At 39.0% G+C, this 24,319-nt stretch overlaps 1 protein-coding gene across 1 annotated transcript in view; it reads left to right on the top strand.

Moving 5' to 3' along the window:
* The window catches only part of LOC134223341 (proton-coupled amino acid transporter-like protein pathetic), an 89,601-nt gene that overhangs the window by 52,112 nt on the left and 13,170 nt on the right, over window positions 1–24,319 (top strand). The window contains exon 5 of the mRNA XM_062702489.1: window positions 9,187–9,308. Coding sequence (XP_062558473.1) covers window positions 9,187–9,308 — 122 coding nt within the window. The remainder of the gene's footprint in view (window positions 1–9,186; window positions 9,309–24,319) is intronic.

The following is a 24,319-nucleotide window of genomic DNA, read 5'->3' as shown; positions in this document are numbered from 1 at the left end:
TATATGAGCAAATGTCCACGCTTGAAGCAAAAATAAAGCAGATATTGTGACTTTCTTGTCCTGTCACGGAATAAACCTTTTTTGAGATTTTTGTAGGTAGTACGCCTTTCATGCTTCGCGTTTCTAGTGTGCGACGCTTGGCAGTTTATTGTAGATGGGTAAGAAGCAAGCTCCGGTTAGTTGTAGTTGCTCTTTGGTATGAATATTGGAACATTGTTATTGATGATTGTATATATCTGTTGTTGAATAAAGAAAGCTGCAGCTGCTGGAAGAAGTATTAATCAGTAGCTTGCCGTGAAGTGAATGGATTAAGAGGGAACTCTAAGGTTTCCTTGTTTTCCAACAGATTGGTCTACCAGATTTCGAATAAATTTTGTGCGGCTACACGCTGGAAAATCTGGGCCCAACGAAAGAAGATGCGCGTTGAAATCTGCATCTACGATCACCTCGCCATTCAGGTCTTTAACCATTTCAGAAAAGAATTCACGGGCGGCTCGCATCGTATCCGAGAGAGATACGAGAGAGAGATTAGTTAATAAGGTTTTAAGTAGCAGGGCTCCTTGTCCTTCAGCCAAATTTTGCGTAACAAGGTTGCTTCAATGCCGATCAAGATCATGCATGAGTAGAATTCTTCTTTTTGCTCGGTTGCTGGGCTTAGTGGCCGTGCGGTTAGCGACGTCAATCGTCTAGATGCATGTGCTATGGAGTGTGGGTTCGATTCGAAGCTCTGTAGAAAATCTTAAAACAAACCATAAAGCCTATTCAGAACAGAACACAGTGAGTGAAAAACCTGCTCTATCATAACATACCATTGGGATCTGCTCTGAAGAAATTTTGAAAAAACGTATCATGGGCTGTATATATAAAAAATATCTAAAGGAAATTTTGAATAAATTAAAAGGATTTTGATAAATATTGGAAAGAATAGAAAAATCCGTAATCATATCTGGGGAGCAACTTTCTGAAATTGATCGCAGAAGATGTTTTGATCAATTTCAACATAGTAGAGGTAGCACCAATAGTGAAGGCAAAATCGAACACATTGTATCATTTGTTAAAAACTCTACACATACTGCTGACGGGCTCATTTTTACCATGATTTGTACGAGACAAAGAGTTATGAGAAAGAAGTTATGAGAACGGAGATCACGAAGACGAACATTAATATTAAGCAAACCGAGTAAACCACAACAATCAAGGTTTGAGAGTAGCAGATCTGAGACGAATGATGCTTTGGCCACATCACGGCGTAAAGATAGTGGTTCGAGACCAAATAACTTGCAGCAATCTTCGTATCTTCGTAGATTCTGAGGGTCACTTCAGGGTAAATGACGTAGAGCAAATCGTACGAACTTCCGTTGAATAGACTCGATACGTTGAATTCCGTTCTGGTAGGAGAGAGGGGGTGGTCGAAAATCGCGGGCGGGCCACCGAAATCGTTTGCGGGCCACCAGTTAGGAGCAGGATTGCCAATCTTTGAGATAGCGTGTTTGGGTCTCGTTTCGATTTAAGAAGTTTTCAGATGGAAAACATTATGAACCCTCTGTGTTTGCCAGACAAGATACGTACTCATGCAATGGCAAGCATAGAAACCCAAAATAATCCACCTATCGATGCTTTTCTCGTGTATATTCTTCTCATCATTTCATAGGTGTTTGCGTTATTTGAATGCATTTCAGCAATTTCTGATTTTTTTTCTGAATTGTTCGTTTTGACAACACTCAAACGTTCAATCTTTCGAGCAAAGTATTAAACCCAACCAAACACTTGCAGTAAATTATAATTTTATTGCTATCTGTCTTCTTTGTTGATGTCACCGCAGGAAACACTCATATGAAGCCGCAAGCACGTTAGGCTAACGCCATTCTAAAATTTTATTGTCAAAAATAAAAAGCACGTGGATATGAAAAATGCGGCAGTAAAATTGAAATGCAATCACGCGCACGTGCAGCTTGGTGATATGCTTTTGCGCAAAATTCTAGCCAAAACAATCTTTTTCTTATCTGCATTGTACATGTCTGGAATATTTTTACCACAAGGACGACAACAATGTTCAAAACATAAAAAAAAACAAAATTATACTACATTGCACAATTCAAATTCAAAATCCTTAAATATGGAAAAAAAAAATCAAATCACAATTGACAACATTGAAATATAAAATCAAATGGAATTTAATATTGCAATTCAAATTCAAAGTCAAATTGAAAAACAAATTTGTATATCCATATGAAGTAGGGCAACTGTTTTATTTTCCATCTCACTGGACATATATTCAACTCATCGCAAAACAGAAAAACACATCACCAATCTTGTCGTTTCTTTTTGCTAACATGCGTGCTCACTGCTGAAAAAAATCACAAAAATAAAAAAAATAAACAATCAAATTCCTTTTCATTGCTTTGTTTTTGATGGGATGGAAATGGGAGCTATGAGATAAAGTGCCGAACCGTTCCCCTATATTTGAGCGGTTTCATCAGCCGTGTTTCAGGAATTTGTTAAGCCAGAGATGGTGAGTTCTATTCCCGATCCATTTGCATACTATCATGGCTCAAAAACTTATTTCAATTTGTTTATGCGGCGCCCTCCTAACCCGTTCTATTTGATGCCCTACACTGCCGTAAAAACCTTCCGGATTTCATTTATCCAGGAATTCCTTCGGGAATTATTCTAGAAATTCCTCCAGGAACTCCTTCGGAAATTACTCCGGGAATCAGTTTTCAAAGACCTTACATCGGATGCCTTCACCTTATCTTCTACGGAATGGTTCAACTTGCCTTGCCAACCATTCAGTCAAGCCTCCTTTGGTTTATCGCTTGATTCAATCTCCGCTATTGCTGTGACAACCGGATTTAGACAAGTGTTCGCCACCAGTAGATTGTCCGGAAGGGATTTTGGCGAGGTAGTTTCGTTGCCACTAATCAGATCCTTTTAAAACGCCGTGTACGTAATCGATCAAATGGTCCATCTTCAAGTACTTCGGGTTCGGCGAGACTAGCCTTCGGTTCCAGTGTTGTGAAGTATACGACAGGTTAAAGCTCTTCTGGATAGAATGCGAATGTTATCGGAATCGATCTTGATCTTATTATTGACTAGCTTTATGTACCCGGCCTTGCTCGGAATTGCCAGTTTGATTCGCAGTTTTTTTTTTCACAATCGGAAAATGAATAAACCAATTGGTCAACAGGATAATTGCGTTATCTTATCAATACTTCATCATTTGATCAAAAGAAGGCAGATTTCATTTGAAAACATTGACTGATTTTGGAAAAGGGAGCGAACCCATAATCGCCATATTCCGGGCAAACGTCTATTTCTAAAGAAGGACAAACATCCACCGATGCCTTATTCCGAGCAAACGTCTATTTTTAAAGAAGGGATCACATTCACCATCCAGCAGGAAACACATTAATCATTGCTTTTACGTTGGGCAAACCATGATTTCGATAAATGGTTGAATTGATCGATAACTAAACAATACAATAATGGGTTCAGAAGTTAGGCTGGAGCACACACACAAACATACAAACATTGAGTTTTATATATCTCGGCAACTTTTTCAAAACGACGTATGTGATTTTGTAAACAAAGATGCATACGTCGATTTGTCAAATATGATGACACTCCCACGCAAACCAATACAACGAACATGTAGCCGAAACCTCCCCCTACCTGTATGTGGCGATAGTTTGCGTGGGAGTGCTATCAGATTGCAGAAATCAACGTTTAAATTTTTGTTTACAAAATCACATACGTCACATACGTTGAAAAAGTATCCGAGATATATAGATAGCTAATAGCTATATGTATCCGGCTTTGCTAGGGACTGAAAAGTAAATTATAGAATTAAAATGTCCAATGCTGTAGCACGAAACCCACAGAGGTAGATCTACCGCTCATAGAATTGAACCTTTGTATCAATATATTTTTATATCTTTGTTTGGCCCTACCTTTTCAATAAACATCTTCCAAAAATAGAGAATAAGTGTACCAAATCTGGTTGGAATTTATCCTGGGAGTTACACTGAATTGCTCATTTTTAAAGACAACCCTTCCCCATAACTTTCCCTTTTCCAAAATGACCCTCCCACCTTCTTTGTTATCTTCTCCTTAGAATAGAAAATGTGTGCACCAAATTTGGCTGAAATCGGTCCTGGGAGTTGGGTGTTACACTGAATTGCTCTTTTCTAAAGACAACCCTTCCCTCTTACCCTCCCTTTTCCCAATGATCATCCCACCCCTTTGTTATTTTCTCCTTAGGATAGAGAATGTGTGTACCAAATTTGGATGAAAGCGGTCCAGGGTTCAAAAGAAACACTGAATTGCCTGTTTTCTGAACAATACCCCTCCCCAGACCCCTCCCTCTTTCCCAAATTACACTTCCATGTGATCGACTTCTCTTAGTGAATATGTGTACAATATTTGGTTGATATGGGTACTGGAAGTTGGGAGTAACACTGAATTGCTCGTTTTATAAAGACAACCCTCCCCCATACCCTCCCTCTTTTTACAATGACCGCCCCACCCCATTTGTTATCTTTTCTTTAGGGTAGAGAATGTGTGTATCAAATTTGGTTGAAATCGGTGCAGGGGTTCAGAATTTACTCTAAATTACCCGTTTTCTGAACAATACCTCCCTCCAGACCCCTCCCCTTTCCCAAAATCTCTCATATGATTGTTTCCTTATAGTGAATATGTGTACAAAATTTGGTTGAAATCGGTCCTGGGAGATGAAAGTTACACATAATTGTTCGTTTTCTAAACAAAACCCCTCCCCCCTTCCCAAATGACCCTCCCACCCCCTTTGTTAACTTCCCCTGAGGATAGAGAACGTGTGTACCAAATTTGGGTGGATTCGGCCTAGTGGTTCAGAAGTAGTTAGCGAACATACATACATAGATTGGTTTTTATATATATAGATTTGCTCATCATCGATGTAATGCGTTCGACGACCTCTTCGTGGTGGGAGTGCAACTGATGGGACACTTTCCGATAACTGGTTATCGCTGGTGCTAGTGCATGATGAGTTGATGGATGAAATCGTGGACGGAGTATTATCGTTCGGTCGTATGTAAATCGATTGTTTCTCCGTCTCCGGGGTGGACTTCGTTTTCGAGTATGTACTCTAGAGTGATTCAAATTTTGACTTTTTTGCTCCCCTAAGCTTAAACGATGGCATTTGCTATTTGAATAATCGTCCTAAATTTTTAGCTAATTTGGATGTAATTTAACTGAGCACAAGCAGTTTGCAGCTTGTATGAATATTACTATGAAAATAGTAACTTTTGTGAAAACCCGTTCCGCATCACTGTCCATTAAGCTCTAAAAATGTATGAATGCATTAGCATGCATATCAATAATGAGCATTTCTGTTTTCTTTATAATTTTGCTCACAAAAGTCAGATCGCTTCGCAACAACAACTGACTTTCAGCTTGAGATCTATTCTGTGATGGCGATGCTTTAAATATATTCAAATTAATTAAAGGCTGCTTCACGAAACGATCCTTTAAGTAAGTGGAAATTCTCATAGTAATTTTCATGTAACCTTTAAATGGCACGTGCACAATCAAATTACATACAAATCAAAAATTTGGGAGGACTATTAAAATAGCAAAAACAGTCATTTAAGCACAGGGGAGCGAAAAAGTCAAAATTTGAATCACTCTAATGTACTCGCTACCATTGGTTGGCCTTACGTAGATAGATTGCTTGTTTTCTTCATTTTGCTTTGGTGAAGTGACTGCGCTTTCGGGTTGTGAAGTGTTGTCAGATCCTCGGCAAATGTAGATTTGATCGGATGGAGGTCGATCAACCAGCGATTGGATCACAGATTTTCGTTGTCCTCCTTAAGTATCTACTGCATGTTTGAACTTGGACCAGTACTTTCCCTGGATCGTTGCCTTCGATATCGTCTGGCGTCTTGATCCACTTGGCAATTGTAACTGGATTTCCGCCATGCCGATTTGTCCTGAATCGACGGTAGTGCACCTAGAGTGCACCGGAAATTGCATCCATAGTTCCCATGACATCAGTCTTCTCAAGTGCACTGGATGGCTTCCAGTCGGGATAGACAAGTTCGATGGCATCTGATCCGCCGTATTCTCCGGCGGAGTTATCGTCGGGTTTTTTTCCTCCGGTAGAGGTACCAGCTTACTACCATGATCACTTTCGTTGGCAGTCTCATACGATCGCCGGTTGACGGCGAGCATTTTCCGTTTCTTCTTCAATTCTTCGAATTCATCGGCTTCGTTTGCTTGCAGCCATGAGTCGATCTTTTGTCGCCATTCCGGTCTTTGGCAGCTCGATCTTTTTGATACGGTTATCTATGGCATTGATTTCGTTGCTAATTTGTTCAACCGTGGTTCTGAAAACACAAAACAATTAATATTGCATCGCTGTACTTAGTTGCATTTTCCAGCATGGACATCTGGCCCGGGAATATGAGAAGTTCGGGGTTTTCCTTCTCCGATTGTAGTGCCACAAGATGTATCAGGTTCATACCGCGTTTGTTTGCCCGAACATCTGTTAGTTTCTGCAGTAAGGACAATTTAACGCCGGCAGCATTTCCGGCGTAACCACCGGAATTCAGGAAGCTACCATGTAGAGACCTTCCTGGAGGGCTTTGTTTATCAGATATATACGTATAAATCAAAAGTTTATTTCCGACACTCAATATTTTCATCACTATCCCGCTTGAAACACGAACTATGAAATTTTTCTCGAGAAGTAAACCGAAACTTTGTGCCGAAGCTGTCCGTAAAAATTAAGTTTAGTGAGAACCTTAGGCACGTAACCAACTTTTTTTTTCTGTCACTCCAAAAATGAACTCCAGGAATAAACATTATGTTTCATAAGATCACCTTATGAAAATTTAAACAAGAACGAGTTATAAATTTCATAAGGTAAAGTTTGAAAGTTTGTGAAGTTTGTTATGTTTTTAATATAGGAACCTATGAAACAGAAATAAAATGAATTTTTGATGTTTCATAAGGCAAAGTTTATAAAAATAGCTTTAAATTACTAAATTTTAATGTTTCTTCATATATTTCCCATACAAACTTCCAATGAGCACCGTCCAGACGTTGACCGCGTTGGCTGTAATTTTGTCCAAAGTATCATGGCATCTAATAGAACGGAATATGAGGGCGGCCCATCAAACAATTCGAAAAGTATTTTTGAGCCATCCAATTTTGAAAATCGCAGCAAACCATGCGAGCGGATGGTTGCTTTTGAATTTTCTGTCACGTTTTTGCTAGTGGTCGCTGTGGTATGTTAACTTTTACTCAAATTTTTACACTTGACGAAGTGCGCGTAATCGCTCGAGCAGTTTGTGTACGGAGATGTGCTTTGGTTAAAAAATGTGCGTTTGTATACTAGAAATATATGCCTTATTGCCAAATTACTTTGGAACTGGACTTAATTGATGAGATTGTTACAATTTGTTTGATAAAATTTATTTTCTAAAACTATACATACCTATGCCTTTGAATTACGGAAGTTCGCTTATGCATCCATCAAATTGATAATGGTAGCATAAACAGGCGGGTCTTATTGCAAGTAAAAGTTACCTCGGACTGGTCGTGAGGAACCAGGCAGTCAGAAATGGGCCACAGGAGCCTCTGACACCTTCCAACTCCCGGACTAAATCTGACTGTAGACAGTAATACTGACAGCTTTTTCCATAATCCCACTGCCAGCCAGTGGGGATCAGATTAAATGCATACATACATACAACACCTCATTGCAACCTAATGCTGAACGCATCTACAACTCCTTATTGACAACAGTGGAAGTGCGCATCTAAAATATGGGGTTAAAAAATCGTAATTTCCTTACAATTATTTCGAAAAAGGATTTCGTAACTTAATTAGGAATTCACTCGAAGATCTTTTTTGCATAAAAATTGTTCAGTCTAAATATAACCATAGTAAATTGTAGACTGAATTCGATTCAAATACGGTAAACTGTTCGACTAACGAAGTCACAACGATCTTCAGAATTCACACAAAGTACCGTACCTGGACATTTATTGCTTTACGACTTCGAACTTGAAATTGCATCACATAAAAACAGCAGACTTTGTTTACGTTTTGCATTGCCCACGCGCGGTCTATTGAGTGCCGAGCAAAGAAAGGTCATACGTGCTCTTCATATGGTTGCCGATTCCCAGGAATTCGGCAATGTTTTCGTGCGATTTCGTCTAGCTATCCCTTGCTTACACAATTATCAGTGCGCGGAGGAAAAGCCTTCAAAGGCGAAAGTGATTTAATGCAACCCGCTCCGATCGAGTACCGGTTGTAGACCATAAATAACAGTAGATATATCGTCACGTTCGATATCGCGATATTGCGTATAGTGCGCCTCCACCGTAACTGTTCTGCACCGCACGCAACTGACGAGGCGTCTGCCTACTCATCCCTCATTTGCATATCAGCCACATCAGATTCAATCCGATCGACGCGACGATGACGCTAACAGGGTCGATACTATCGATGAGGATGCAAATAGGGGAAACTGATCGAAAATGCGTCATCGAGGGGAGAATTTCAAGTCTCCCCATTCGTCATTTAATACAGTTTTAGATAAAAAAAATTTCACTGAAATTGTTTGTGGAATATCTTCACAAGTCTAAAATACAAGTATGGATTATTTAACTGTTCAGGTCAAAATACACTTTTATATCATGATTTTAAGAGAAAATTAGTATTAATCACATTACAAAAAATCTATAAATCTCAAATGTTTTTATTATTCATTCAGACTAATAATGCAGCCCGAATCAACAGCACATTCCGTAACACGCAAATGATGCTGGTCACATGACAATAGAGTCTAGACCTTTGCATATAATACAGATTAATACGAGAAAGGCAAAAGCCAAGAGGTGCACATACGCCCATCGTCCCGTGATTGTGACCCATCGAACGGCACTTTTATAATCCGATTGGTGCTTGTACTTCCGCACTCGCATCATCATGCCCACTATTCGGTGTTGATGAACCTCATCGATGTGCGTCCTTCACAAGATTCGCATAAATTTCCACACAAGTACACACAATTCACATTCCAACCCCTCTGAGCACTATCATACGCCCATTACGACAGGTTAGGATGGCTAACCTTTCCGTGATTCTCCGATACAATGAATAATCAAGTCTGTCGTTTCTTCCCTTCTCCATCCGCAGGTCAAAACCTCACATCAGGTGTGCAAAAGGACGCGGATACCGGTACTTGGCTTCGCGGAAACAGCCGAACGTGTCTTCCAGTATGGACCCGTCAAACTACGGAGGATGGCCAACTTTTCAAAGTGAGTAAGGTTACGTTTAGCACGAACGCGTATGCTTTTAGAATGATGATGAGCAGTTGCAAAAACAGGCAGGGTGAATTACCGAATCAAAAGTTTGTGAATAATTGGGTTTTTAAGGTCACTTAACACAAAGGATCAGATAAGCTTTTCGTCATACAGGATATTATTATCCATTTGTCATGTGGGGATTTTTATATGGGTTTGGACAGAATAATAAATTATAATCTGTTTCACTTAGTCCCATGGTCAAACATACTGTACTACTGTCTACTGAATAATATAAGGAGCTCCAGCTGAAATGTTTCAACGATCGGTGCAATGTTTCAAAATCTTCACTACTTCCGAAGGGGATCTCTTTGACCCCACTCGTAGCAGAAGTATTATTTGACTTTCTGTTTCCCAAGCATGGGTTTGATCATCTAGACAATCATCTTTTTTGACAATCAATACCAGTTTCGCGCCATCTAGTTTGGTTTCGATTATTTAGTACTTTGTCACTAGCTCGTTTCAGAGGTTGAATTTCAAAACGTGTTGTATGGTGGAACGTTGGTGCGATGTTTTTCCTACAACTCTGCCTAACAATTCGTTATTTGAATTTTACTAGTTTTGGAGTTAAAGCGCTAGTTAGAGTTACTTAGACTAAACGGTAATAAAATTTCAATCATTTAGTATAAGTTAACATAACTAGCACTTTGATGACACAAATGTCCAACAAATAGTTATTCGAGCGTGCCACTAGCGTACACAAGCAGCCGTACTTCCAATAATTATCGTTCAGTCAGCAGTACGACGATTCAATTTAGGAGGACACCTTCCGCCAACAAAAAAAAACGACACGACACGTAATGAGTTTCCCATATCAAACAACATGTTCGTTCCGTCAACATGTGCGAAAAAACAATATTTGCGCGTACATAAGCCCCCACACCGAGGAGTCGTATTTAGCCTTGATGCACAAATATGTTAACTGACGCCTCCGGGGCACGGAACACAAAATTGCAATGACACACATATGGAAAAGGCCGCTTTATGCAGTTTTGGCTCAGATGAAGCAAACCATCTTTGAATGGGTCTCGCCTGTCTAACGATTATTGATTTCGTCTGCAATGTTAGTCACACATAGACGATTCAAGAAGCTATAGATAAGAGTGTCCCTCATCTATACGTCACCGTATCAAATGGCATACAACGCGAGACTGACACGATTAGTTTTAATCTTGATGGCGACATTGACATTGGTGTTGCTACCTGAAATTGCGAGTTTTTCTGTCAAAGTTTACACGTCTTGGGAAGTGTATTATCATGTATTATGGTATTGGAACATGATTTTAATTAAGATTGTCTCGTTGTAGGCCCCAAAATAATTATAACCTGGCTAAACGAAAGAATGCGGATGAAGTCTGTAATGTATTAAGCCTGTGTTCCTATCATGTTTTCAGCAAAGAGTTGTATGCTGTATCGAAATGAGCTTAGATGTTTTTAGAATACCTCTCAAGTACCCATCATTGCATTGAGAGTGTCCGCAATTGCATTACCGATAATTCTTTACAATGTAACACTGTCAAATGCAGATATTTGATTCCAGACTGCACCCACAAGTTTCTTAGGGTTTACTGCTACTGCACAATTTGTTACTACTTTTTCTCCAACTTAAGTTATGTTCTTCATTTTTCTTCGTTATCTACCAAGTAACATTTTTAGTTTTATAACGATCTTCAACATTATTTAATATGTGCCTTAAAACCATTATAAAACCAAATTTTACTGGGGCTGTTTTACTGTTTTACTCATAATAAATGTCATATTTGGAAAGTCATTTGAAGTGCATACAGCGTGAAATTCAAATGCCTACATTACCTGGTTCGTACTCATTTATTTTTGGCCACTATCCCTGGTCCAAGGAACATCTGGAAACGGCTACAAAGTAATCAATTGAATTGATAATTTGAAATCAATTAAATTGAACATGAAGTTTCATACCAATATTGCCTGGACCAGACAGAATACATTTTTGGTCGCTTATCCGGTTCCCCACATTCAAGGAGAATGTCGGTTAGATTTTCAAACTCCGCAAAAATGAGGCGAATGAACAACGCGTTGCAACCAGCTGTTGGGAGAACCATTCATCGAAAATCGGAAGACTATGGTGGGCCGGGCACGTAGCCAGAATATCGGACAATAACCCGGTGAAAATGGTTCTCGACAACGAGAAATAAATTAATAATAGTTCTACGAAATACAGCGATGGATGTTTCTGCACGTGACTCAGCAAACGTTCTTTTTACCCTCTTCATTTCTGACACATTTGACACACTCGACAATCGCCTAGACAGTAGTGGGTCTTCGCAATACTCGATTTAGTGTTATTACAGAACGGCAGGTTGCGATTGAGGGATATCCGCAATGATATAGTTATTAGTGTTGCCAGGGTTGGTAACATTCCCCGGCCCGTAACGTTCTTCTACTCCAGATACTGAATAAGCGTTACTATCAGCTTGCACCTTTTAGCACTGTTAGTTTTGACACCGGTCGTCGAAACACCCTTCCTGTGGTCTGGACTACAGCACAGCTTGACGTACCCGGCCATCACTTCCTGGGATCACCGTTACGACTCGACCTCTCGTCCAACCGTTCCGTTGATTTTCGTTGATGATCAAGACTAGATCGTCCACTTTTACGTTCTCTGAATCTTCAAACCACTCGTCGAAAGGTATTCCTTGGTCTACAATTGGTCCACAATCTAAGCCTACCAAATAAACGAACTTGGAAAAAAAATTGGTCCACAAGCTGTTCTACCCATGTTCTAGTTAGTGCGAGTGACCTGCTTCGGATCTAACAACATTCTGGGAATAATGTGATTAATTGCATATCATTCGGCAACTCGGCCGTACGAAAAAAATTTTTTGTTGAATATCTTAGCTATGCATATGCACAGCACATGTTTCGAAATGCACAAATTGATATGAAATTTGCGAAAAATAATCCACGTGTCTTGGAGGGACTCGAACCCTTAACCTCCCACTCACTAAATCAAGAAAAATTGCGTTGCGTCAAAATAAATTAGCTCTGACATGAGTCGATGAAAGAAACCACAATAACCCAGTTACCCGTCCCTGGAATGGGTTAGTTGGTTCATTGAAATCTATGAAGTGAGAAAATCAATTATCGGAATTCCTATTGGCCTAGTCGAATCAAGAAAAACCCAACTATTTAGTGGATTGGTTGATGATCAAAAACGACTTCGGTCCTTTTTGGATTAAGGTCTCTGGAAATAGTTGGGTCAATGAAATTCATTCTGATCACTTAAAGATTTTCTGAATAAAACAAACATACTCATCTTGAATCAGAGATGAGCCAGCCTAGGGCTGTTAGTCTCTATAATAAACTTTTCCTGGTACAGGTATACCTCGATTATATGGACTTCGATTATGTGGACTTTTTACCTCGATTATATGGAAATTTGTTTTCGCTCAATTTTTTTACATTGATTCTATATTTATCAAGGTACATTGGGACAATAAAGCCAGGAAGGCGTGTTTTGAAAGTTATATATGATGCAACTACATCATATGATCGACTGACTAGATAGATTTACCAATTTCACATTGCAAATTCCATTGCATTTGTGTATTTTAGTAATCAACAACTACCACGGCCACGTCCTTACAAATAGGTGTGGAACGATAACGAGTATTTTAGGTGATCTCTGTTATATGGAAACTTGATGTGAATTGTCAGTTTGAGAAGCGGGTGATGAGACGTCCGTATTAAGCTGTTAGATCTTCGCTAACAAACCATTTTCTGCCCTTGGTACGTGGAGGTAAGTGTAGGAAATGGAATTGAACAATGGGCGGATGGCGCATTAACATCCAGCAAATTTGACCAAGACTGATTTTTTGGAGGTTTTCCTAGGAAACTGGAAAAGCTTATTCCAATCGCTACTACATAAAGTATCGAACCTGGCATTTGGAAATGGATTATTATTTGAATTGGATTTGGATTATTATTTGAACTATAAGAAACTGAAAAATCAACAAGAAGTCTTTACATTAATATACATGTTATCCCGGTATTTATATTTGTTCGACTCAAGGTTTGCGGATTATACTGACGCTGTACAGCAGGAAGATAATTTGAGTATCTGGAATGTAAGTTAGCAGTTCTCAAATGATTAGTTACCAATGATGCAGGCAGCAAGACTTTGAATCTTATGATAAACTAGCTTTATGTACCCGGCCTTGCTCGGAATTGCCAGTTTGATTCGCAGTTTTTTTTTCACAATCGGAAAATGAATAAACCAATTGGTCAACAGGATAATTGCGTTATCTTATCGATACTTCATCATTTGATCAAAAGAAGGCAGATTTCATTTGAAAACATTGACTGATTTTGGAAAAGGGAGCGAACCCATAATCGCCATATTCCGGGCAAACGTCTATTTCTAAAGAAGGACAAACATCCACCGATGCCTTATTCCGAGCAAACGTCTATTTTTAAAGAAGGGATCACATTCACCATCCAGAAGGAAACACATTAATCATTGCTTTTTACGTTGGGCAAACCATGATTTCGATAAATGGTTGAATTGATCGATAACTAAACAATACAATAATGGGTTCAGAAGTTAGGCTGGAGCACACACACAAACATACAAACATTGAGTTTTATATATCTCGGCAACTTATTCAAAACGACGTATGTGATTTTGTAAACAAAGATGCATACGTCGATTTGTCAAATATGATGACACTCCCACGCAAACCAATACAACGAACATGTAGCCGAAACCTCCCCTACCTGTATGTGGCGATAGTTTGCGTGGGAGTGCTATCAGATTGCAGAAATCAACGTTTAAATTTTTGTTTACAAAATCACATACGTCACATACGTTGAATAAGTATCCGAGATATATAGATAGCTAATAGCTATATGTATCCGGCTTTGCTAGGGACTGAAAAGTAAATTATAGAATTAAAATGTCCAATGCTGTAGCACGAAACCCACAGAGGTAGATCTACCGCTCATAGAATTGAACCTTTGTATCAATATATTTTTATATCTTTGTTTGGCCCTACCTTTTCAATAAACATAGAGAATAAGTGTACCAAATCTGGTTGGAATTTATCCTGGGAGTTACACTGAATTGCTCATTTTTTAAAGACAACCCCTTCCCCCCATAACTTTCCCTTTTCCAAAATGACCCTCCCACCTTCTTTGTTATCTTCTCCTTAGAATAGAAAATGTGTGCACCAAATTTGGCTGAAATTGGTCCTGGGAGTTGGGTGTTACACTGAATTGCTCTTTTTCTAAAGACAACCCTTCCCCCTTACCCTCCCCTTTTCCCAATGATCATCCCACCCCTTTGTTATTTTCTCCTTAGGATAGAGAATGTGTGTACCAAATTTGGATGAAAGCGGTCCAGGGGTTCAAAAGAAACACTGAATTGCCTGTTTTCTGAACAATACCCCTCCCCCCCGCTTTCCCACATTACACTTCAATGTGCTCGACTTCTCTTCGTGAATATGTGTACAATATTTGGTTGATATGGGTACTGGAAGTTGGGAGTAACACTGAATTGCTCGTTTTATAAAGACAACCTCCCCCCATACCCTCCCTCTTTTTACAATGACCGCCCCAACCCCCATTTGTTATCTTTTCTTTAGGGTAGAGAATGTGTGTATCAAATTTGGTTGAAATCGGTGCAGGGGTTCAGAATTTACTCTAAATTACCCGTTTTCTGAACAATACCCATCCCCCTTTCCCAAAATCTCTCATATGATTGTTTCCTTATAGTGAATATGTGTACAAAATTTGGTTGAAATCGGTCCTGGGAGATGAAAGTTACACATAATTGTTCGTTTTCTAAACAAAACCCCTCCCCCTTTCCTAAATGACCCTCCCACCCCCTTTGTTAACTTCCCCTGAGGATAGAGAATGTGTGTACCAAATTTGGTTGAAATCGGCCAAGTGGTTCAGAAGTAGTTAGCGAACATACATACATAGATTGGTTTTTATATCTTATGATAAATGATAAATGATAAATGATAAATGATAAATACTAGCTTTATGTACCCGGCCTTGCTCGGAATTGCCAGTTTGATTCGCAGTTTTTTTTTCACAATCGGAAAATGAATAAACCAATTGGTCAACAGGATAATTGCGTTATCTTATCGATACTTCATCATTTGATCAAAAGAAGGCAGATTTCATTTGAAAACATTGACTGATTTTGGAAAAGGGAGCGAACCCATAATCGCCATATTCCGGGCAAACGTCTATTTCTAAAGAAGGACAAACATCCACCGATGCCTTATTCCGAGCAAACGTCTATTTTTAAAGAAGGGATCACATTCACCATCCAGAAGGAAACACATTAATCATTGCTTTTTACGTTGGGCAAACCATGATTTCGATAAATGGTTGAATTGATCGATAACTAAACAATACAATAATGGGTTCAGAAGTTAGGCTGGAGCACACACACAAACATACAAACATTGAGTTTTATATATCTCGGCAACTTATTCAAAACGACGTATGTGATTTTGTAAACAAAGATGCATACGTCGATTTGTCAAATATGATGACACTCCCACGCAAACCAATACAACGAACATGTAGCCGAAACCTCCCCTACCTGTATGTGGCGATAGTTTGCGTGGGAGTGCTATCAGATTGCAGAAATCAACGTTTAAATTTTTGTTTACAAAATCACATACGTCACATACGTTGAATAAGTATCCGAGATATATAGATAGCTAATAGCTATATGTATCCGGCTTTGCTAGGGACTGAAAAGTAAATTATAGAATTAAAATGTCCAATGCTGTAGCACGAAACCCACAGAGGTAGATCTACCGCTCATAGAATTGAACCTTTGTATCAATATATTTTTATATCTTTGTTTGGCCCTACCTTTTCAATAAACATCTTCCAAAAATAGAGAATAAGTGTACCAAATCTGGTTGGAATTTATCCTGGGAGTTACACTGAATTGCTCATTTTTAAAGACAACCCTTCCCCCATAACTTTCCCTTTTCCAAATGACCTCCCACCTTCTTTGTTATCTTCTCCTTAGAATAGAAAATGTGTGCACCAAATTTGGCTGAAATTGGTCCTGGGAGTTGGGTGTTACACTGAATTGCTCTTTTCTAAAGACAACCCTTCCCCTTACCCTCCCTTTTCCCAATGATCATCCCACCCCTTTGTTATTTTCTCCTTAGGATAGAGAATGTGTGTACCAAATTTGGATGAAAGCGGTCCAGGGGTTCAAAAGAAACACTGAATTGCCTGTTTTCTGAACAATACCCCTCCCCAGACCCTCCCCTCTTTCCCAAATTACACTTCCATGTGATCGACTTCTCTTAGTGAATATGTGTACAATATTTGGTTGATATGGGTACTGGAAGTTGGGAGTAACACTGAATTGCTCGTTTTATAAAGACAACCCCTCCCCCCATACCCTCCCTCTTTTTACAATGACCGCCCCACCCCCTTTGTTATCTTTTCTTTAGGGTAGAGAATGTGTGTATCAAATTTGGTTGAAATCGGTGCAGGGGTTCAGAATTTACTCTAAATTACCCGTTTTCTGAACAATACCCCTCCCTCCAGACCCCTCCCCCTTTCCCAAAATCTCTCATATGATTGTTTCCTTATAGTGAATATGTGTACAAAATTTGGTTGAAATCGGTCCTGGGAGATGAAAGTTACACATAATTGTTCGTTTTCTAAACAAAACCCCTCCCCCTTTCCTAAATGACCCTCCCACCCCCCTTGTTAACTTCCCCTGAGGATAGAGAATGTGTGTACCAAATTTGGTTGAAATCGGCCAAGTGGTTCAGAAGTAGTTAGCGAACATACATACATAGATTGATTTTTATATATATAGAAGATAGAAGAAGAAGACTAGCTTTATGTACCCGGCCTTGCTCGGAATTGCCAGTTTGATTCGCAGACTTTTTTTTCACAATCGGAAAATGAATAAACCAATTGGTCAACAGGATAATTGCGTTATCTTATCGATACTTCATCATTTGATCAAAAGAAGGCAGATTTCATTTGAAAACATTGACTGATTTTGGAAAAGGGAGCGAACCCATAATCGCCATATTCCGGGCAAACGTCTATTTCTAAAGAAGGACAAACATCCACCGATGCCTTATTCCGAGCAAACGTCTATTTTTAAAGAAGGGATCACATTCACCATCCAGAAGGAAACACATTAATCATTGCTTTTTACGTTGGGCAAACCATGATTTCGATAAATGGTTGAATTGATCGATAACTAAACAATACAATAATGGGTTCAGAAGTTAGGCTGGAGCACACACACAAACATACAAACATTGAGTTTTATATATCTCGGCAACTTATTCAAAACGACGTATGTGATTTTGTAAACAAAGATGCATACGTCGATTTGTCAAATATGATGACACTCCCACGCAAACCAATACAACGAACATGTAGCCGAAACCTCCCACTACCTGTATGTGGCGATAGTTTGCGTGGGAGTGCTATCAGATTGCAGAAATCAACGTTTAAATTTTTGTTTACAAAATCACATACGTCACATACGTTGAATAAGTATCCGAGATATATAGATAGCTAATAGCTATATGTATCCGGCTTTGCTAGGGACTGAAAAGTAAATTATAGAATTAAAATGTCCAATGCTGTAGCACGAAACCCACAGAGGTAGATCTACCGCTCATAGAATTGAACCTTTGTATCAATATATTTTTATATCTTTGTTTGGCCCTACCTTTTCAATAAACATCTTCCAAAAATAGAGAATAAGTGTACCAAATCTGGTTGGAATTTATCCTGGGAGTTACACTGAATTGCTCATTTTTAAAGACAACCCTTCCCCCATAACTTTCCCTTTTCCAAAATGACCTCCCACCTTCTTTGTTATCTTCTCCTTAGAATAGAAAATGTGTGCACCAAATTTGGCTGAAATTGGTCCTGGGAGTTGGGTGTTACACTGAATTGCTCTTTTCTAAAGACAACCCTTCCCCTTACCCTCCTTTTCCCAATGATCATCCCACCCCTTTGTTATTTTCTCCTTAGGATAGAGAATGTGTGTACCAAATTTGGATGAAAGCGGTCCAGGGGTTCAAAAGAAACACTGAATTGCCTGTTTTCTGAACAATACCCCTCCCCAGACCCCTCCCCTCTTTCCCAAATTACACTTCCATGTGATCGACTTCTCTTAGTGAATATGTGTACAATATTTGGTTGATATGGGTACTGGGGGTTGGGAGTTACACTGAGTTGCTCGTTCTATAAAGACAACCCTTCCCCCCATACCCTCCCTCTTTTTACAATGACCACCCACCCCCTTTGTTATCTTTTCTTTAGGGTAGAGAATGTGTTTATCAAATTTGGTTGGAATCGGTGCAGGGGTTCAGAATTTACTCTGAATTACCCGTTTTCTGAACAATACCCCTCCTCCAGACCCTCCCCTTTCCCAAAATCTCTCATATGATTGTTTCCTTATAGTGAATATGTGTACAAAATTTGGTTGAAATCGGTCCTGGGAGATGAAAGTTACACATAATTGTTCGTTTTCTAAACAAAACCCCTCCCCCCTTCCTAAATGACCCTCCCACCCCCTTTGTTAACTTCCCCTGAGGATAGAGAATGTGTGTACCAAATTTGGTTGAAATCGGCCAAGTGGTTCAGAAGTAGTTAGCGAACATACATACATAGATTGGTTTTTATATACTAGCTTTATTTATGTACCCGGCCTTGCTCGGAATTGCCAGTTTGATTCGCAGTTTTTTTTTCACAATCGGAAAATGAATAAACCAATTGGTCAACAGGATAATTGCGTTTTCTTATCGATACTTCATCATTTGATCAGAAGAAGGCAGATTTCATTTGAAAACATTGACTGGTTTTGAAGAAGGGAGCAAACCCATAATCGCCATATTCCGGGCAAACGTTTATTTCTAAAGAAGGAAAAACATCCACCGATGCCTTATTCCGGGCAAACGTCTATTTTTAAAGAAGGGATCACATTCACCATCCAGAAGGAAACACATTAATCATTGCTTGTCACTGGGCAACCATAATTTCGATAAATGGTTAAATTGATCGATAACTAAACAATACAATAATGGGTTCAGAAGTTAGGCTGGAGCATACACACAAACATACAAACATTGAGTTTTATATATCTCGGGTACTTATTCAAAAGGACGTATGTGATTTTGTAAACAAAGATGCATACGTCGATTTGTCAAATATGATGGCACTCCTACGCAAACCAACACAACGAACATGTAGCCGAAACCTCCCCTACCTGTATGTGGCGATGGTTTGCGTGGGAGTGCTATCAGATTGCAGAAATCAACGTTTAAATTTTTGTTTACAAAATCACATACGTCACATACGTTGAATAAGTATCCGAGATATATAGATAGCTAATAGCTATATGTATTCGGCTTTGCTAGGGACTGAAAAGTAAATTATTCAATTAAAATGTCCAATGCTGTAGCACAAAACCCACAGAGGTAGATCTACCGCTCATAGAATTGTTCCTTTGTATCAATCTATTTTTATATATTTGTTTGGCCCTTCTACCTTTTCAATAAACATCTTCCAAAAATAGAGAATAAGTGTACCAAATCTGGTTGTAATTTATCCTGGGAGTTACACTGAATTGCTCATTTTTTTAAAGACAACCCCTTCCCCATAACTTCCCTTTTTCCCCAATGACCCTCCCACCTCCTTTGTTATCTTCTCCTTGGGATAGAAAATGTGTACCCCAATTTCGGTTCACATCGGTCCTGGGAGTTAGGTGTTACACTGAATTGCTCTTTTCTAAATACAACCCTTCCCCCTTACCATCCCTTTTTCCCAATGATCATACCACCCTTTGTTATTTTCTCCTTAGGATAGAGAATGTGTGTACCAAATTTGTATGAAATCGGTCCAGGGGTGCAAAAGATACACCGAATTGCTTGTTTCATGAACAATACCCATACAACAAGCCACCTCCCCTCTTTACATAATTACACTTCCATATGATCGACTACTCTTAGTGAATATGTGTACAAAATTTGGTTGATATGGGTACTGGGGTTGGGAGTTACACTGAATTGCTCGTTTTATAAAGACAACCCTCCCCCATACCCTCCCCTTTTTTACAATGACCGCCCCACCCGCTTTGTTATCTTTTTGTTTAGGGTAGAGAATGTTTGTATCAAATTTGGTTGAAATCGGTGCAGGGGTTCAGAATTTACTCTGAATTACCCGTTTTCTGAACCATACCCTCCCTCCAGACCCTCCCCTTTCAAAGATTACACTCTCATATGGTTGTCTCCTTATATTGAATATGTGTACAAAATTTGATTGAAATCGGCCCTAGGAGATGCAAGTTACACATAATTGTTCGTTTTCTAAACAAAACCCCTCCCCCTTTTCTTAATTACCCCCCCCCCCCCTTTGTCAACTTCCCCTGAGGATAGAGAACGTGTGTACCAAATTTGGTTGAATTCGGCCAAGTGGTTCAGAAGTAGTTAGCGAACATACATACATAGATTGATTTTTATATATATAGATATAGATAGATAGACTAGCTTTATGTACCCGGCCTTGCTCGGAGTTGCCAGTTTAATTCGCAGTTTTTTTCACCATCGGAATTGGAATAGGTCAAAAGGATAATTGTGTTTTCTTATTGATATTTCATCATTTTATTAAAAGAAGGTAGATTACATTTGAAAACATTGACTGATTTTGAAAATGGGATCAAACCCAAAATCGCTTTATTCCGGGCAAACGTCTATTTCTAAAGAAGGAAAAACATACACCGATGCCTTATTCCGGAAAAACGTCTATTTTTAAAGAAATGATCACATTTACCGTCCAGAAGGAAACACTTTAATCATTGCTTTTCTCTGGGCAAACCATGATTTCGATGAAGTGTTGAGTTGATCGATCCCTGTCATCTTCGCCTTCTTAAGAAAAAGAATGTTTGTTCCAAATTTGGTTGAAATCGGGCAAGGGGTACAGAAGTTATGCTGGAACATTGGATCATTGCATACCTTGCTTTTATTTATTAATCTTGAATCATTATCATATAATTATCATACCTTTTAAAATTTGGAATAAAGGTTACTCGATTATGGATCACTATGCAATTTGATCATTCATAATCATCAATCATTAATCATATCGATCGTTAATCATTAACCATACACATAGTGTGTCAACATTTAATCACGATCGGTAATCGTTAATCATAATCCAACGGTTTTTTTCATCTATCTTCTTCTTCTATATATATAAAAACCAATCTATGTATGTATGTTCGCTAACTACTTCTGAACCACTTGGCCGATTTCAACCAAATTTGGTACAGACATTCTCTATCCTCAGAGGAAGTTAACAAAGGGGTGGGATGGTCATGTAGAAAAGGGGAGGGTGGTGGGAGGGTTTTGTTCAGAAAACGAACAATTCTGTGTAACTTTCAACTCCCAGGACCGATTTCAACCAAATTTGGTACAGACATTCTCTATCCTCAGAGGAAGTTAACAAAGGGTGGGATGGTCATGTAGAAAAGGGGAGGGGTGGTGGGAGGGTTTTGTTCAGAAAACGAACAATTCTGTGTAACTTTCAACTCCCAGGACCGATTTCAACCAAATTTGGTACAGACATTCTCTATCCTCAGAGGAAGTTAACAAAGGGGTGGGATGGTCATGTAGAAAAGGGGAGGGTGGTGGGAGGGTTTTGTTCAGAAAACGAACAATTCTGTGTAACTTTCAACTCCCAGGACCGATTTCAACCAAATTTTGTACACATATTCACTACGAGGAGGTAATCATATGGGAGGGATTTGGGAAAGGGGAGGGTCTGGAGGAGGGGTTTTGTTTAGAAAACGGGCAATTCAAAGTAAATCATGAACCCCTGTACCGATTTCAACCAAATTTGGTACACACATTCTACATCATAAGGAAAAGATAACAAAGGGGATGGGATGGTCATTGGAAAAAGGGGAGGTATAGGGGAGGTGTTGTCTTTGGAAAACGAGCAACTCAGTGTAACTCCCAACCCCAGGACCGATTTCAATCAAATTTTGTACACATATTCACTATGAGGAGCCGATCGTACGGGAGGGAAATTTGGATAAGGGGGTAGGGGTCTGAAGGGAGGGTATTGTTCAGAAAACGGGCAATTTAGTGTAACTTCTGAACCCTGTACCGATTTCAACCAAATTTGGTACACACATTTTCTATCCCTAGGAGAAGATAACAAAGGGGTGAAATGGCCGTTGAGAAAAGAGGAAGGGTAAAGGGAAAGCGGTTGTCTTTAGAAAACGGGCAATTCAGTGTAACTCCTGACCCCAGGACCAATTCTAAGCAGATTAAATGATTAAATCATTCAACTCTATGATTAAAGATTATGATTAATGAATTATAATTTTTGAAAATGATGACTGATAATGATTAATGATTAAATTCATTTTGACAATAATTAACGATTATGAATAATAGATGAAAAAACCGTTGGATTATGATTAACGATTACCGATCGTGATTAAATGTTGACACACTATGTGTATGGTTAATGATTAACGATCGATATGATTAATGATTGATGATTATGAATGATCAAATTGCATAGTGATCCATAATCGAGTAACCTTTATTCCAAATTTTAAAAGGTATGATAATTATATGATAATGATTCAAGATTAATAAATAAAAGCAAGGTATGCAATGATCCAATGTTCCAGCATAACTTCTGTACCCCTTGCCCGATTTCAACCAAATTTGGAACAAACATTCTTTTTTCTTAAGAAGGCGAAGATGACAGGGATCGATCAACTCAACACTTCATCGAAATCATGGTTTGCCCAGAGAAAAGCAATGATTAAAGTGTTTCCTTCTGGACGGTAAATGTGATCATTTCTTTAAAAATAGACGTTTTTCCGGAATAAGGCATCGGTGTATGTTTTTCCTTCTTTAGAAATAGACGTTTGCCCGGAATAAAGCGATTTTGGGTTTGATCCCATTTTCAAAATCAGTCAATGTTTTCAAATGTAATCTACCTTCTTTTAATCAAATGATGAAATATCAATAAGAAAACACAATTATCCTTTTGACCTATTCCAATTCCGATGGTGAAAAAAACTGCGAATTAAACTGGCAACTCCGAGCAAGGCCGGGTACATAAAGCTAGTCTATATATATAAAAACCAATCTATGTATGTATGTTCGCTAACTACTTCTGAACCACTTGGCCGATTTCAACCAAATTTGGTACACACATTCTCTATCCTCAGGGGAAGTTAACAAAGGGGGTGGGAGGGTCATTTAGGAAAGGGGGAGGGGTTTTGTTTAGAAAACGAACAATTATGTGTAACTTTCATCTCCCAGGACCGATTTCAACCAAATTTTGTACACATATTCACTATAAGGAAACAATCATATGAGAGATTTTGGGAAACGGGGAAGGGGTCTGGAGGGAGGGGTATTGTTCAGAAAACGGGTAATTTAGAGTAAATTCTGAACCCCTGCACCGATTTCAACCAAATTTGATACACACATTCTCTACCCTAAAGAAAAGATAACAAATGGGGGTGGGGCGGTCATTGTAAAAAGAGGGAGGGTATGGGGGGGAGGGGTTGTCTTTATAAAACGAGCAATTCAGTGTTACTCCCAACTTCCAGTACCCATATCAACCAAATATTGTACACATATTCACTAAGAGAAGTCGATCACATGGAAGTGTAATTTGGGAAAGAGGGAGGGGTCTGGGGAGGGTATTGTTCAGAAAACAGGCAATTCAGTGTTTCTTTTGAACCCCTGGACCGCTTTCATCCAAATTTGGTACACATTCTCTATCCTAAGGAGAAAATAACAAAGGGGTGGGATGATCATTGGGAAAAGGGAGGGTAAGGGGAAGGGTTGTCTTTAGAAAAGAGCAATTCAGTGTAACACCCAACTCCCAGGACCAATTTCAGCCAAATTTGGTGCACACATTTTCTATTCTAAGGAGAA

The sequence above is a fragment of the Armigeres subalbatus genome, chromosome 3, assembly GCF_024139115.2.
Source record: "Armigeres subalbatus isolate Guangzhou_Male chromosome 3, GZ_Asu_2, whole genome shotgun sequence".
In the NCBI taxonomy this organism is placed as follows: domain Eukaryota; kingdom Metazoa; phylum Arthropoda; class Insecta; order Diptera; family Culicidae; genus Armigeres; species Armigeres subalbatus.
This window is presented reverse-complemented; position numbering and strand designations above follow the sequence as displayed.